The sequence below is a fragment of the Loxodonta africana genome, chromosome 19 (assembly GCF_030014295.1).
Source record: "Loxodonta africana isolate mLoxAfr1 chromosome 19, mLoxAfr1.hap2, whole genome shotgun sequence".
In the NCBI taxonomy this organism is placed as follows: domain Eukaryota; kingdom Metazoa; phylum Chordata; class Mammalia; order Proboscidea; family Elephantidae; genus Loxodonta; species Loxodonta africana.
In genome coordinates this window covers 15,107,143-15,121,868 of record NC_087360.1, presented here as the reverse complement: position 1 = coordinate 15,121,868, position 14,726 = coordinate 15,107,143, and the positions used below count along the sequence as shown (strand labels likewise).

The 14,726-nt window shown below is 45.9% G+C and overlaps 1 protein-coding gene across 1 annotated transcript in view; it reads left to right on the top strand.

Annotated features, from left to right (window-relative positions):
* Nucleotides 1-14,726, top strand: part of KSR2 (kinase suppressor of ras 2) — a 407,276-nt gene that overhangs the window by 322,537 nt on the left and 70,013 nt on the right. The window contains exon 10 of the mRNA XM_023559458.2: nt 5,102-5,270. Coding sequence (XP_023415226.1) covers nt 5,102-5,270 — 169 coding nt within the window. The remainder of the gene's footprint in view (nt 1-5,101; nt 5,271-14,726) is intronic.

Here is a 14,726-nt window from a genome sequence, read left to right as displayed (position 1 = left end):
TTTTATTGCTCTTTGGCGCCTTCTCTCCTGCCTAGCCCAGTCAGTCCAGGCTCACAAGACACCTGCCTTTTCACCTGGCATTATGGTTAGAGTGTGGATTCTGGAGCCAGACTGCCTGGGCTGGAAGTTCAGCCCCTTTGCTTGCTATGTGACTGTGGGCAGTACATTGTACTATCCCTCTGCCTTAGTTTTTCCCTCTGCAAAACAGGCAGTATAGTAGTACCTACCTTGTGGGATTGTGGAGAGGATTAGATGCCGTGATGTGTGTACAGGATTTAGTCCAACGCTGGATACTGAGGACATGGAAGTAGCTTGGTGATGAGAAAGGAGGAAGAGAATGAGGAATAGGAGAAAGAAAGAGGAGGGGGAGGAAGAAGAGGAAGAAGAAGTGGGAAGAGAAGGAGGAAGAGAATGAGGTATAAACTTATTGCCATCAAGTCGATTCCAACTCACAGTGACCCTACAGGACAGTGCAGAACGGCCCCATAAGGTTTCCAAGGCTGTAATCTTTAGGGAAGCAGAGTGCCACATCTTTCTTTTGTGGAGAGGCTGATGGGTTCAAACCACCAACCTTTTGGTTTGCAGCCGAGAGCTTTAATCATTGTGCCACAGTGCTCCTTGAATGAAGTATAAGAGAAAGAAAGAGGTGGGGGAAGAGAGAGGAGGAAGAAGTAGGAGGAAGAGGGCGATGAGTAAGACACAGTCTAGTGAGAGGAGGTAGACCTTCTTCCTCCCTCCCTCTCTCCTCTCCATCTTTTCAGCCCTCCCTCCATTTCTTTCTTCCTCCCTCCCTCTGTTCCTCTCTTCCTTCATTCCTTTTTCCTTCATCTAGCGCACATCTATTGAGGGAGCACACTGGGTCTGACACATTACCAAGTGCCGAGAACACAGATGAAGGTAACACACCTTTAGTCTAGCGGGTGAGACAGAGAAGTAAGTTGAGGAGTGGCCATGTAGAAGCACCATCCAAGGCCAACTCCATGTCACAGGACTAGCACAGGAGTGCGTGGTGCACTTTACCTGGCGGGGTGTGGAGGTCAGAGGAGCTTCCCAGAGGAGGGCAAATCTGAGCTGCGTTCGGAGGAATGATTAGGATTCTTGCAGATGGACAGGGACAGGGCTGGACAGACATCCCAAGCAGAGGAAATGGCGTGTCCCAAGCCTTGAAAATGTGAAACAGCCTGGATTGTGTTGGGAGCCATGGGCCATTTAACGTGACCGAGGTGGACATTGCGTGAGATAGTCGGGGCGGGGGAGGAGCAGGCGAGGCAAGCCCAAGTCCAGGCTGGACGTGCGTGTCACAGGCCAAAGTTCCCCTTTTAAACGCATGCGTCCCTTCTCGTGGGATACCAGCTTTTAGCATAAACCTTTTATGACTTTTAAACTATAGTAATGACCGCCTTTTTGCAGAGTGTACATGGAAACTTCTTGAAATTTGCCAGTCTGCGAATGGAAGTTCAAAGAGGAGACACTTGGGAGGATGGGTAACCCATTGCCACTGAGTCGATTCTGACTCATAGCGACCCTATAGAACGGTCCCACAGGGTTTCCAAGGCTGTAATCTTTATAGAAGTAGATTTTCACTTCTCTCTCCCACGGAGCAGCTGGTGAGTTCGAACCGACAACGTTTTGATTAGCAGCCAGGTGCTTAACCATTGTGCCACCAGGGCTCCTTGGAGGATGGGTAGATGCATGCTTTACGCTTTCCCTTATCCCTCAAATGACATAGTCAGTCCCTACCTTACCCTATAAACCTCATGTGTCCCATTGGGCCGAATGAGAGCTGCTGTCTGTGTCACAGCTCAGCCACCTGAATCTTAGCTCCACGTGTCGTTGACATATTATTCCTTAGACTAACATGTCCGTTAGATAAATTAGGAGAGAGTAAGAAGGCTGGCTTCCTGATACCCTTCTACTAGAATCAGATCAGAATTACCCCCAAGGTGGTCTTGTCTGCTAGGTGGCTAGAATGAACTTGCCTGGGATGGTAAGCCTATTTTCAAGTGGCCAGGTCCCCCCACCTTCAGCTGGGACTCCTCTTTGTTTTACCAGCAATGAGTTAGAAATCATACTGGGGAGATCCATTACTTCAGGGAAAATTCCGTAGCCTGGAGACACGAATTATCTAAGGGATGGGTATACTATTTCTCTCTGTATATGATGACAGCCAAGTTTCTCCATTTCTCAGACCCTTAGTTTCTTCCTCTGGAGGTAACACCCCTTTTGGAGGTTTGTTGCCAGGATTTTATGAATTAACAAATTAATGAGGACCTCCACTTCCAGGAAGATGGAGTAGATGTCTTTTTCTCTATTCCTCCCACTAAGAACAACTGAAACCCCTAGGCATTATACAGAAAACAAATATAAGGTGGAGAAATGACAATGGAAAAAGAAAGAAAGGTAGAGAGAAGGGAGACTAACCAGGGAATTAGGACCTGAGGAACAACGCAACGTTGAGTTCCCTGTTTCTTTTTGCCTTCTATATTCCAGACTTGGAGCTGAAGAAGTCGGAAACCCAGAAATGCCGAGGGGCAAAAACAAAAAAGAGCCCCAGCAAATGTCTGTTCCCTCTAGTCAAAGGATCAGGAATGGAATAGCCTAATAAGACAAAAAAAAATTTTTTTTTTTAGATAATAACTCTTTTACTCCAGTCAAGCACCACAGGGGAGGAAAAAAAATATGACCCCACCTACACCCATACCAGCAAAGGCCAACTGGGAAGTCTAGACTTCTACCTTCGCCAGGCTGTGAGGAGGTCCCCCAGCCCCTCTGCTTGAGTGCTGTCAGAGAAGGCCGAGTAGGGAGCCAGGACTTCCATCCCCACTAGGTGGTAACGAGGACATCCCCACTCAGAGTCAGTGGGGAGTCTGGACTTCCACCCCTACGCAGTAGTAACACAATGGTCCTGGCCCTTTCTTCTGAGGTAGTGGCTGAGGAAGCCTAGTAGAGAGTCAAACATTTCAATACCACCCAGCATTAATGAGCCCACCCGAGTGTGATATCAGTGAAGGCCATGTGGGAAGCAGTAACAAGGCACTCTTGCTCCTCCCTGCAAGTGTAGCATCAGTGAAGTTCTATGGCAGCCAGAATTCCCACCTCCACCCAGCAGGAATGAGGAGTTCCTCCAGGCTTTAGGTGCCAACAGAGGCCGAGGAGGGAATCTGAACTTCTCCTACCACTTGCTAGTGACAAGGTGGCACAGTCCTGTTCCCTGACAGAAGACTGTCACTAAAAGCCAGCTAAAGTTGTAGTTGCTAGATGCCATCAAGCTGGCTCCAACTCATGGTGACCTTACCTAGTAAGAGAATAAAACATTGCCTAGTCCTGCACCATCTCCGTGATCACGGGTATGATTGAATCCATCGTTTCAGCAGTTGTTTCAGTCCATCTCATTGAGGGTTTCTCTTTTTTTGCTGACGCTCTGCTTTACCAACCATGATTTTTTTCCTAGCAATTGGTCTTTTCTGATGACATGTCCAAAATAAGCAAGCTGAAGCCTAGCCATTCTCACTTCTAAGGAGCATTCTGGTTGTGTTTCTTCTAAGATTGATTTGCTAAAATGGAAGGTTTATATAAGATCCGGAGTCTTATAACATAAGACCCAAATATCCAGACTTCAGTTGAAAATCAGTAGTCATATCAAGAGCCAGGACGATCTCCAACTGAATAAAAATGACAATCAATAGACACTGTTGATGACGATAGACACTACTGATGAATTAATACAAACTAGATGACAGATTTTAGAACGATTTAACAATGGTTTTAAAGCAGCCATCATAAAAATGCTTCAGCGAGCAATTCTAAACAATCTTGAAACAAATGGAAAAATAGAAAGTCCCTGCAAAGAAATAGAAAGTATCAGCAAAGAAACAGAAGATGCAAAGAAGAACCAAAAGGAAATTTCAGAACTGACAAATACAGTAACCTCCCCTGCTACAAAAAAAAAGAAAGAAACAAACTCAGTGGATTGGGTTAATGGTAGAAGAGATGGTTAAAAAACCCAAAACAGGATAAACCCAAAGAAATCCACACGAAGACACAGTATGTCAAACTTCTGAAAGCTTAAAACTCTTGATTTTTGTAATAGCTTGCGTGGGCCACTATAACAAATTACCATGAACTGGGTGACTTAAGACAACAGAAAATTATTCTTCTCACAGTCCTGGAGGCCGGAAGTCTGAAATCAAGGTGTTGGCAGGGTTGTTCCTTCTGGAGGCCCTAGAGAAGAATCTGTTCCGTGCAAATCTCCTAACTTCCGATTGCTCTGGCAGTCACTGGTGTTCCTGGGACACATCGCTCCCATCTCTACCTCCGTCTTCACATGGCCTTCTCACTTGTGATTCTCTGCATGTCTTCTTTTCTATCTCTTATAAGGACCCCTCATCTTTGGCCCACCCTAATCAAGGATGATTTCACCTTAAGATCCTAACCATAGTTACATCTGCAAAGACCCTTATTCCAAGAGAGGTCACATTCTGAATTCACAGTGGATATGTCCTTTGGGGGACCACCATTCAACCCACTACACTGCTCTTGCACCTACCCTGACCATGGCCATTCTGAGGACGTACCGTGGGTTCTATCTTGATCCTCACGTTACAGCTAACGCAGGGGTGAGGAGAGACAGTGCTGGCTCTGACAGGGACTAAGGGAAGATGCTGAAGGCTCACTCTCATGCTCTCTCATGAACTGTCAGGCTGCTGATTCTTTAATAAACACTCCGGAGGAGAGGTGTTAGGATGGAAAGAGTACTCTGGACACCTTGGCATGGGATTTTGAAGAATCAAAGAGGTACAGGGAGAGTGGCTGCCACCTACATGGTTTTCATTACATGGTAACCTTCCACTCTGGAGTAAAGGCAATGGACAGGAGTTTGACTCCAGAAACTGTTCCTCCCACAGCTGGGTGCAACCCCGTGGGGATGATGAGGCGGGCAGGACTTTGGAAGGATCTGATGACTGAGGAAGGGGCAAGGTTGCTGAGGATGCTGGGGTGGGGCCTGGGTGGGCAGCACAGAGACTCCTTCCTGCTCAGCTTGTTCTCACTGCTGTCTCTGCTTTCCTGTTGTCCCTGACCCCTGCCCCGTTTTTTCCCACAGGACCACATCCCTGTCCCTTATCAGCCAGACTCCAGCAGCAACCCCTCGTCCACAACGTCCTCCACGCCCTCCTCACCAGCGCCCCCGCTCCCACCCAGCGCCACGCCGCCTTCTCCCCTGCACCCTTCCCCGCAGTGCACAAGGCAGCAGAAGAACTTCAACCTGCCAGGTACTTCCGTGCTTGGGGAGGCGTGGAGGGCACAACTTTGGAGGGGCAGAGATTAGGGAGGGGGTTGGGTTCACGCCAGAGCAATGCCAGGGTTGGTCCATGCTTGAAGGATGGAGATCAGAGAGGGGAAGAAAAGGCATGTGGATTGAGCCATACCACGTGCGGGGCAATTGTCTTATATTAAAAAAAAACAGTTGCTGTCAAGTCGACCCCAACTCATGGTGACCTCCTGTTGGTCAAAGTGGAACTGTGCTCCATAGGGTTTTCAATGGCTGATTTTAAGGAAGTAGATTGCCAGGCCTTTCTTCCAGAGTGCCTCTGGGTAGACTGGAATCTCCAACCTTTCAGTGTCTGCCCCACCCAGGACATCATCCGCTAGACTAATGCTTTTTTAAATTTAAAGAAATTAAATTAAATTGGAAATTTAGTTCCCCAGTCACATTAGCCACATTCCAAGGGCTCAGTAGCCACATGTGGCTAGTGGCTGCCATATTGGACAGCACAAAATATTGAACATTTCCATCATCGCAGAATGTTCCATTGGACAGCGCTGGTCCAGGGGCTGATTTCCTCCTGAGCCAGCAAGTTTCACATGGGGGCAAAAATCTCAGGTCCTGAGTCACAGATTATACCCTCGAGGCTAACCAGCCACGAGTGAATGGATGAAAGGCTCATGGAGGCCCAGCCCCACATCTGGGCAATATCCAGATACAACCGCCCAGCTGAGGACAAGCTGAACATGTTAACCTGCCCACACTGCTTTGATTTTGCTTGTGTCTATAGAGATAGCGTGTATTTTGAAGTCTTGCAACATCGGGCTTTTTGTTAAGTTCAAGTCTGAGGCAGCCTCGTATCCGTCCAGTATGGGGGCCACTCACCCGGCAGCCACCAAGAACCATAATGTGAGTCGCCAACCGAGTCATCTCAGTAAGTGCCACTGAGTCAATTGGACTAATTGTTCAGTGTTTCCACTGCCACCTCCGTCATAGTCCATTTCCACTTCTCCAAACGGGGCTGAATGGAACAAAGACCCTTTGACACCCCATGATGCCCAAAACTTGGGGGGAAGTGGGCATGGATGTTCTCCTATATCCACCCCACCCCTCTGAGACACTGACATCAGGGAGTATTTTCCCTGAGATCGTTCATTGCTTGTTTATGGGCCAGCAGCTGGGAAAGAACCCTTGTAACGGAGAACCATGCATGCGAGCACCATAGCTGTTTTATCCTTGTAAGAATCTGCTGGATCCTTGGACACAACACCTGACCGACCAGAGGGTGATTACTATATCCCTTAGCTCTTTTGTTCCCTCAGTCAGGGTCCCCAAGGAGGGGTCCTTCCTGATTTGCTGTGCTAACCTGCAAGCTGATCCTTGCCTATTCTGTGACATATCATGACAGCGTCCTGGCCTCTTTGGGAAGTGGGCTAAGGGGTCCTTTGACGGAAGGCACGGGAGAGGCAATTAACAAAGCAGTTGAGAGTGTGGACTCTGGAACCAGACCACGTGGGTTCAAATATCAGCTCTACCATTTAATGTCTACATGATTTGGGAAAAATTATTTGTCTCCCTGTGCCTCAGTTTCCTCATCTGTAAACTGAGGATAATAACAGCGCCACCTTACGAAGTCATTGAAAGATTAAATGTCATAATACCTGTGCAAAGCTTAGCAGAGTGCCTGTCTCATTGAAGATCTCAGTACAGGTAGTCCCCAACTTACGACGTATTCGAGTTACAACAAACCACTCTTAGGACCTTTTTTTTTTTTTTTTTGTACATCTTATTGTTAGTAATATGTACTACATACAGCATTGCAGGACATAACTTGCTGAGGTTATCATTCTTCGATATTCACTCACGGATGTTTAATGTTATGATTTACTGTTCAAAACACTGCTGTGTAGCAGGCAATAATAAAAACTAAAAAAAAAGTATTCAACTTACGTCAGAACGGATTTACAACAGAGTTGTTGGAAAGGAACCCCATTGTAAATCAGGAACTACCCATAAGCTGTGTTCATTATTGGAGTCCCTGGATGGTGCACATAGTTAAGGCACTCGGCTGCTAACCCCAAGGTTGAAAGTTCAAGTCCACCCAAAGGCACCTTGGAAGAAAGGCCTGATGATCTACTTCTGAAAAATCAGCCACTGAAAACCCTCTGGAGCACAGTTCTACTCTGACACACACGGGGTCACCATGAGTCAGAGTCGACTAACAGAAGCTTTTCTTTTTTTTTTCAATTTTCATTATTATCAGATAAACACAATGATAAAGAAAATTACAGTGTCTATCGTTTTTTGGCATTTCTCATCATCACCGCCAAATAACATGGGCATAGACAGAATTGTGGAAATAAAGATGAAACCCCACGTACCGTGGTGCTGGGAGTATGGATTGAGTACACTTTTCTGGAGGGTGATTTGGCATTGTCTGTTTAAGTTCTAAATGTGTATTTCCTTGACCAACAATCCTAGTTCTAGAAGTTTTTATGCAGAAAGGTTTGCACAAGGGCCCAGGAATCTCTGTGTAAGGATTTCATTGCCCAGTGAAAACTGGAATCAGCTTTAATGCCCATCAAGAGGGGACTGGTTGAATATACTGAACTGTGAATCATATTTATATTTATAAATGAATATAAAATCAGTATAACCAAACACTCTGCCGCCCTTAAAAAGAATAAAGTAGCTCTGTGTACATATCCTGATGTAGAAAGATGTCCATAAAGTGGCTTATGTGGAAAAATAAGTGACTTGCAGATCAATAGGTGTAATAATATTCCTATTTATTATAAAAAAAAATTATATCTGTTTACGTACGTGTGTTGTTTGTGTGTATATATGTGTTTGTATATGCCTGCCTTAGTTACCTAGTGCTGCTATAACATAAATACCACAAGTGGGTGGCTTTACAGAACAGAAATTTATTTTCTCACAGTTCTGGAGGTTAACAGACCAAATTAGGGTCTCTCTGCCATGTAGATTCTTTCTATGATGTTCTCTTCTAGTTTCTGATGTCTGCCAGCAATCCTTAGCATTCCTGGCTGTTCCTTGGCATCTCTCTTCCCCTTGTGTATGTGTCTCTGTGTCTGTTCTGCTTTTTATAACTGGGAAGTTATTATGTTTAAGGCCCCCTACTCGGGCATGGGAACCCTGGTGGCATAGTGGTTAATAGCTATGGCTGCTAACTAAAAGGTCAGCAGTCTGAATCCACCAGGCATTCCCTGGAAACCCTGTGGGGCAGTTCTACTCTGTCCTTTAGGGTCGCTATGAGTCAGAATTGACTCAAGGGCAGTGGGTTTTGGTTTTTTACTTGGGCATGATTTCATTAGCATAACAAAGAAAACTCTATTTCCAAAAAGGATCACATTCACAGTGTAACCAAAAACCCTTGGCCTTTTGAGGCAATTTCAATACATACTTTGGGGAGGGGGTGGGCACGATTCAGTCCATAGCAATGTACGAAAACATCTAGAAGAAAGAACTTCATGGCTACTGCTTATAAGAAGGATTTTATTTTATATATACTTCTGTAATGTTCTGTTGGAGCCCTGGTGGCTCAGTGATTAAGAGTGGGCTGCTAACCAAAAGGTTGGCAGTTTGAATCCACCAGCTGCTCCTTGGAACCCTATGGGGCAGCTCTACCCTGTCTTACAGGGTCGCTATGAGTCAGAATCGACTTGACAGCAACGGGTTTGGTTTTTCGGGTATAACATATATAATGAGGAGCATCCATCAATTTTATAATTGAAAATAATAATAAAATGCAAAGCTGCGATGGAAAACAATAAAGAACCTTCTAAAGTCCAGTCAGACAGCCTTCAATGAAATTCCTCCAGAGTGACAAGTACCTATCTGTTCCCACAAGGACCTGGTTATAAGCCGTTATGCTCTTGACAGTGAGGCTCTGTTGATGGGAAATGGAGCTTTGGCTATGTTCCCTGCCAGACGCTGAATTTTCTGAAACCGTTCAAGTTAACACGGAGGCATAGCAATGTCCCTGGCCTTCATTAAGCTAGATGAGTCTTATCCAAAAAGGAATGTGGGCTTACTGGCTGTGTTCGGCTTATCTGTTAACCTCAGGACATGTGAAGAAAGAGTTTTTAGTTAGAAAACAAAGTGTGGCATGCCTGGCTTGGCAGTATTGGTGATTCTGCTCTTCCAATCACTTGACCCCCCTTGTTCTCTGCCCTTCTCCTCTGAGTCCTGGTGCTACAGTAGACATGCCACAGCTTAGGGTGGTTGTCAGGTGCGCTGGGTGGACAGACAGACCTCAGCTTTGCCCATTCCTAGCTCTGTGGCCTTGAGCAGGGCAGTGACTCTGTTTAGGTCTCAGTTTCTCTTCTGAAAACTGGGACTAACAATGAGAGGTTATTGTGACATCTGCTGTGGCAAGATACATGACAGGGCTCCCTCAGGGACTGTTTGGTGGGTTTCTGAGACTGTGGTGTTCAGATACCTTCTTTCTTTGGAGCTACCTAGCACTATCTTTTGGCTGCTAACAGAAAGGTTGACGTTGGAACCTACCCATTTGCTCCACAGAGAAAGATCTGGCAACCCACTCCCCACAAAGGTTACAGCCTAGAAAACCCTATGAGCAGTTCTACTCTGTCACACAGGGTCACAATGAGTCAAAAATCAACTTAGTGACACCCAGCAACAACAACAGCACCATCTTGATGCTACTCCCGGCCCCCCCCCGCCCACACATATATACACATTCCAGGAAATGGCAAATTCTAAAGTTCCATAGAAAAAAGGAGACAGAATTGAGTGCTTAACCACTATGCAACCCAGGGACTCCTTTTTCTATTATAAAAACAAAAAAAAATTTTTTTTTTTTTTTTTATTATGGAAGGTACTAAATAAATGTTTATTGAATGAACAAATGACTGAATGACTTCCAGTTCACGTACTGCCTTGGGCTGCAGTTTTCCTCTTCAGTTGTCTTCTTGGCTCTTGGAGTGCATTCATCCATTTGTTCCATTAACAAATATTTAATGAGCATCTCCTCTGTCCCAGGTACTGTACTAGGCACCAGATGTGGCATGGTGGGCAAACCAGACGTGGCCTCCGTATGCATTTCTTACGGCTTCTCTAACAAATTACCACAAACTTGGTAGCTTTAAACAACACTAATGTATTGTCTTCTAGTTGTGAAGGTCAGAAGTCCAAGATCAGTTCTGCTGGGGTAAAATCAAGGTGTCAGCAGGGCAGCTGGAGGAGAGAATCTGCTCCCTTGCCTTTTCCAGCTTCTAGAAGCGGCCTACATTCCTTGGCTCATGGTCTCTTCCTCTGTCGTCAAGGCCAGCACTGTAGCATCTTCAAGTCTCTCTCTTTCTGACTCTGACCCTCCTGTCTCTCTCTCATAAGGACCTTTGTGATTACATTAGGCCCACTAGATAATCCAGGATAATCCTCCGATTTCAGGATTCCTAATTTACCGTATTTCCCACAAATAATGCACCCACACGTTTAACGCGTATAACGCACCTAGGAAAATAACTCATGAGGGAGTTGTGAGGTTGGAAAATATGTATAACGTACGTTATTTGCGTAAAATACAGTAATCACAACTGCAGAGTCCCTTTCACCATGTAAAGTAACTATTGACAGGTTCCAGGAATTAGAACATGGACATCTTTGCCTACCACCATCCCTGTTCTCATGACGTTTATAGCTTAGTGGGAGACTCAGGGATTTACCAAGTAAAACGTCCGCATGAAAATAAAACTATAAATTGTGGTAAACGCTGTGAAGGAAAAGAACAATGCTATAAGCGAATTTAAGAGGGGAACGAGTGTAGCTTGAGGGATCAGAGACACTTAGTTCTGAAGGAGGAGTTATCCAGGTGGAGGGAGGAGCATGTGCGAGGGCCCTGGCACAGGTAGGAATTTGGGCCATTAGAGGAAGCGAAAGAATGTCCCCCATGGTCTGAGTGCTTAAACAAAGGGCCATGTTACAAGCCAGGCTGCACAGACGCAGGGGATGAGGCCACATAGGGCCTTGTCAGGCGTGACATGACTTTTGTTTTTTATTTAAGATGCAATAGGAAGCAATGGAAAGGTCCAAGCAGGGGCTGCCTTGATAGAATTCCTCCTGGAAGACCACCCTGGCTGCCATGGGCAGAGACCTTTGGGTGGGAGGGGCACACAAGAGTGGAAGTGCTTCAGAGTTGCCTCTCTGTCCTCCCTGTCACCTGAAGCCCCCCAGTCCCTAAGTCCTCTTAGATGCCAGAGAGCCACTTGGGTTCCTCAGCTGCCCCTTGGAGTGCTTCTTATTGGCATCCAGTGTCGACAGAAGAACAGTGCTCACAGCATTGCGCCCTCCGCCTCTCCCGGCCTCTTGCCTCCCTTTCATCAGGAATGAGCTTGCCGAGGCTCTGCACACAGAGGCCTTTGCAGTGTCCCATTGCCTGACACCTGGCCCTTCGCAGACACCCAACGCCTCCTTCTTAAAAAGCGGAACGGCCAACTAACCTTTTCCAAGGCCGCGGACTCCCCCATCACAGTTGGAACTGAGGAGGGAAGAGAGCAGCGGAGCCTCTCGGTAACTCCCGGCTAGTTTTTCTTTTGTTAATTTTAGCCCTTACGGCTAGTTTTTCTTTTGTTAATTTTAGCCCTTACTCAACGAACAACATGGCTGTGTGTAAAGACAAACAGAGGTTACCTAACAGAAGAAGGCCCCTGCAATCATGGAGGTTGATTTTCTTTTAAAAGTGTGCTCCGTGGCCTGGGATAAGTCGCTTCCCATCCTAGAACCCACCCTCCCCACACCCACTCCCCCCTACCCCCCCTCCCATTTTCCAGAATCAAAAATGCATCAGTATGGACTCCACCTATTTGGGATATTTTGGAATTGGACTAATCAAAAAGTTTCTGCTGTTTTATTTATGAATGAGAGTTAATTAATTCAACAAACAGGCTTTAGGTACCCACAGGAGCCAGAACCAGGTACTTGGGATCCCAAGATACTGGGACTTGCTGTCTGTCCTGAAGAAGCTTAGAAGCCAACTCCAGCTTCAAGGGGAGTAAATGTTAACATGCTCAGCTGCTAACCCAAAGGTGGGAGGTTTGAGTCTACCCAGAAGAGCCTCAGAAGAAAGGTCTGCTGATCTCCAAGAAAATCAGCTCTTGAAAACCCTGTGGAGCGCGGTTCTACTCTGACACACATGGGGTCTCCATGGGTCGGAACCAACTGGACAGCGGCTGGTTTCAGAAAGGCCTTGGCCCCTTCGTCACAGCTAATACTTACCCAACACCCACTTCGCAACCTTATCTCATGCAGTGATGATCCCAGACCTACAAGGAAGAACCCGTTGCCATGGAATCGATTCTGACTCATAGCAACCCTGTGGGACAGAGTAGAACTGCCCCATAGGGTTTCCAAGGAGCGGCTGGTGGGTTCGAACTGCCGACCTTTTGGTTAGCAGCCGAGTTCTTAACCACTGTGCCACCAGGGCCCCCTACAAGGAAGGGACCTATTATTGTCTCCGTTTTACACATGTGGAAACTGAGACTCGGAGAGGTTAAGTTACTCGTTCCAGCTTCTCACAAGTTGCCAAAGGCAGAGCTGGGATTCAACTTTGTACAGCCAGCTTCTTGGCCCCAGGCTCATACCCCCTGGGCTAGTGCTTGGTAATCCCCTCTTGGGATATTTAAATGATTTCTGTGTTCCTTTAAATAATTTCTCTGTTTACCGTTATAAATAATACTGTGATGAATATCCTTGTTCATCCATCTGTGTGTATCTCTGATGTTTCTTTAGAATAAATTTCTAGATAGTAAAAAAGATAAGTGCTGGACCAAAGCTTAAGTACATTTTTTAGGCTCCTCTTGCTACATGATGTGAGGTTGCCTTTCCTGAAGTTTGTACCCGTTTATACTTTCACCGCTGGTAGATATTTTAAAATATACAAATGGCTGGCTTGGGAAACCAGTGTCTGGGGCTTTTTCTATGTCCTCTACTTGAGACCCGTAGCATCAGCTCATACATGGAGAAATCACTGTCTACCCACTCTGTGGATGAGGAAGGCATTCAGTCCTTTAAGGTGGGTCTTTCTGCCTGGCCATGTACATCTTAGGTAACAATGCCTTGCGGAGCTGCCCCTTAACTATGAGCCTCTGGAAGGCAGAATAGTCGTTTATTCATCTTTTTAGCTCCAAAGCCGGTGACATAGTAAAGCCACCAGATTGTGTTGAGTTCTATCGTTTAGTTCCAACTCATGGTGACCCACTGTGTGTCAGAGTACAACGGTGCTCTGTAGGGTTTTCAATGACTGTTTTGTTTGTTTGTTTGAAATAGATCACCAGGCCATTTTTCCATTGCACCCCTCGGTGGACTTGCAACCTTTCAGTTAGCAGCCAAGCATATTAACTGTTTGTATCGCCCACGGACTCCTACAACGTAGTACCAAACCAAAAAAAAAAAAAACCATTGCTGTAAAGTTGATTCCAACTCATAGTGACCCCATAGGACAGACTAGAACTTCCCCGTAGGGTTTCCAAGGCTGTAATCTTCAAAGAAGCAGCTGAGTACTTAATCACTGCACCACCAGGGCTCCTTTATGATACAGTAGGATCTCTTTAAATCATTTTGAATCAAGTAGAAGGGTTACCCAAGAATCAAATAGGGTATGATGAATAATTCCTGACTACTCTGTGTGATGAGGTTGTCCCACAATTCTGTCATCGCAGTTGTTTATTTACCCATGGTATTTACCATGATTGGTAGTGGCATGTTTATTTACCGACTGTCTTCCCCACCAGGGGTGGCTTACCCAGTAAACACGATACACACGGGCTTACTTGTGTTTACTTACTAGTCTGTAGTGCACAATTTCACCTGTTTTTCACTACATCTTTGATGTGAAACCCACGTGAAATTGTGCAGTACAGATTAGTAAGTACACACGATTCAGTCCACACATACCTTGCTTCCTGTAAGCCCCTGCATACCTTGCTTACTGGTTCATCCTCCCCTATTCCCAACTTTACCACAAGGTCCACAAGGGCAAAGAGAGGTCTGTCTGGTCCACCATTCTATCCCCAGTGCCAAGCTAAGCCCTTGACACATAGTTGTTGCTGTTGTTAGGTGCTGTTGAGTCAATCTTGACTCATAGTGACCCCATGTGACAGTAGCCACTCAGTAAATACTCGTTGAGTACACTGATAAGTTAATGAATAAGCATAAGACTTGTTTGTTCCAGAAGGTTTGCAGCTAGAGTCTTGGTGGCAGCCTAGAGTGGGGTCCTTAGATGGGCTATGGGACAGGAACTCAGGGTGACTCTGAGTTGGGATGCTCTGTTTTCAGGAAGGATGAGTTATTAAATAGGGGAGATTTGACCTCAGTGTTTAGGGCTGTGGCATCTTTACCTTTGTTCTCAGTCCCTCATAATTTGGGGCGTCTGCTCCTTGGAAACTCTATGGGGCAGTTCTACTCTGTCCTATAGGGTTGCTAT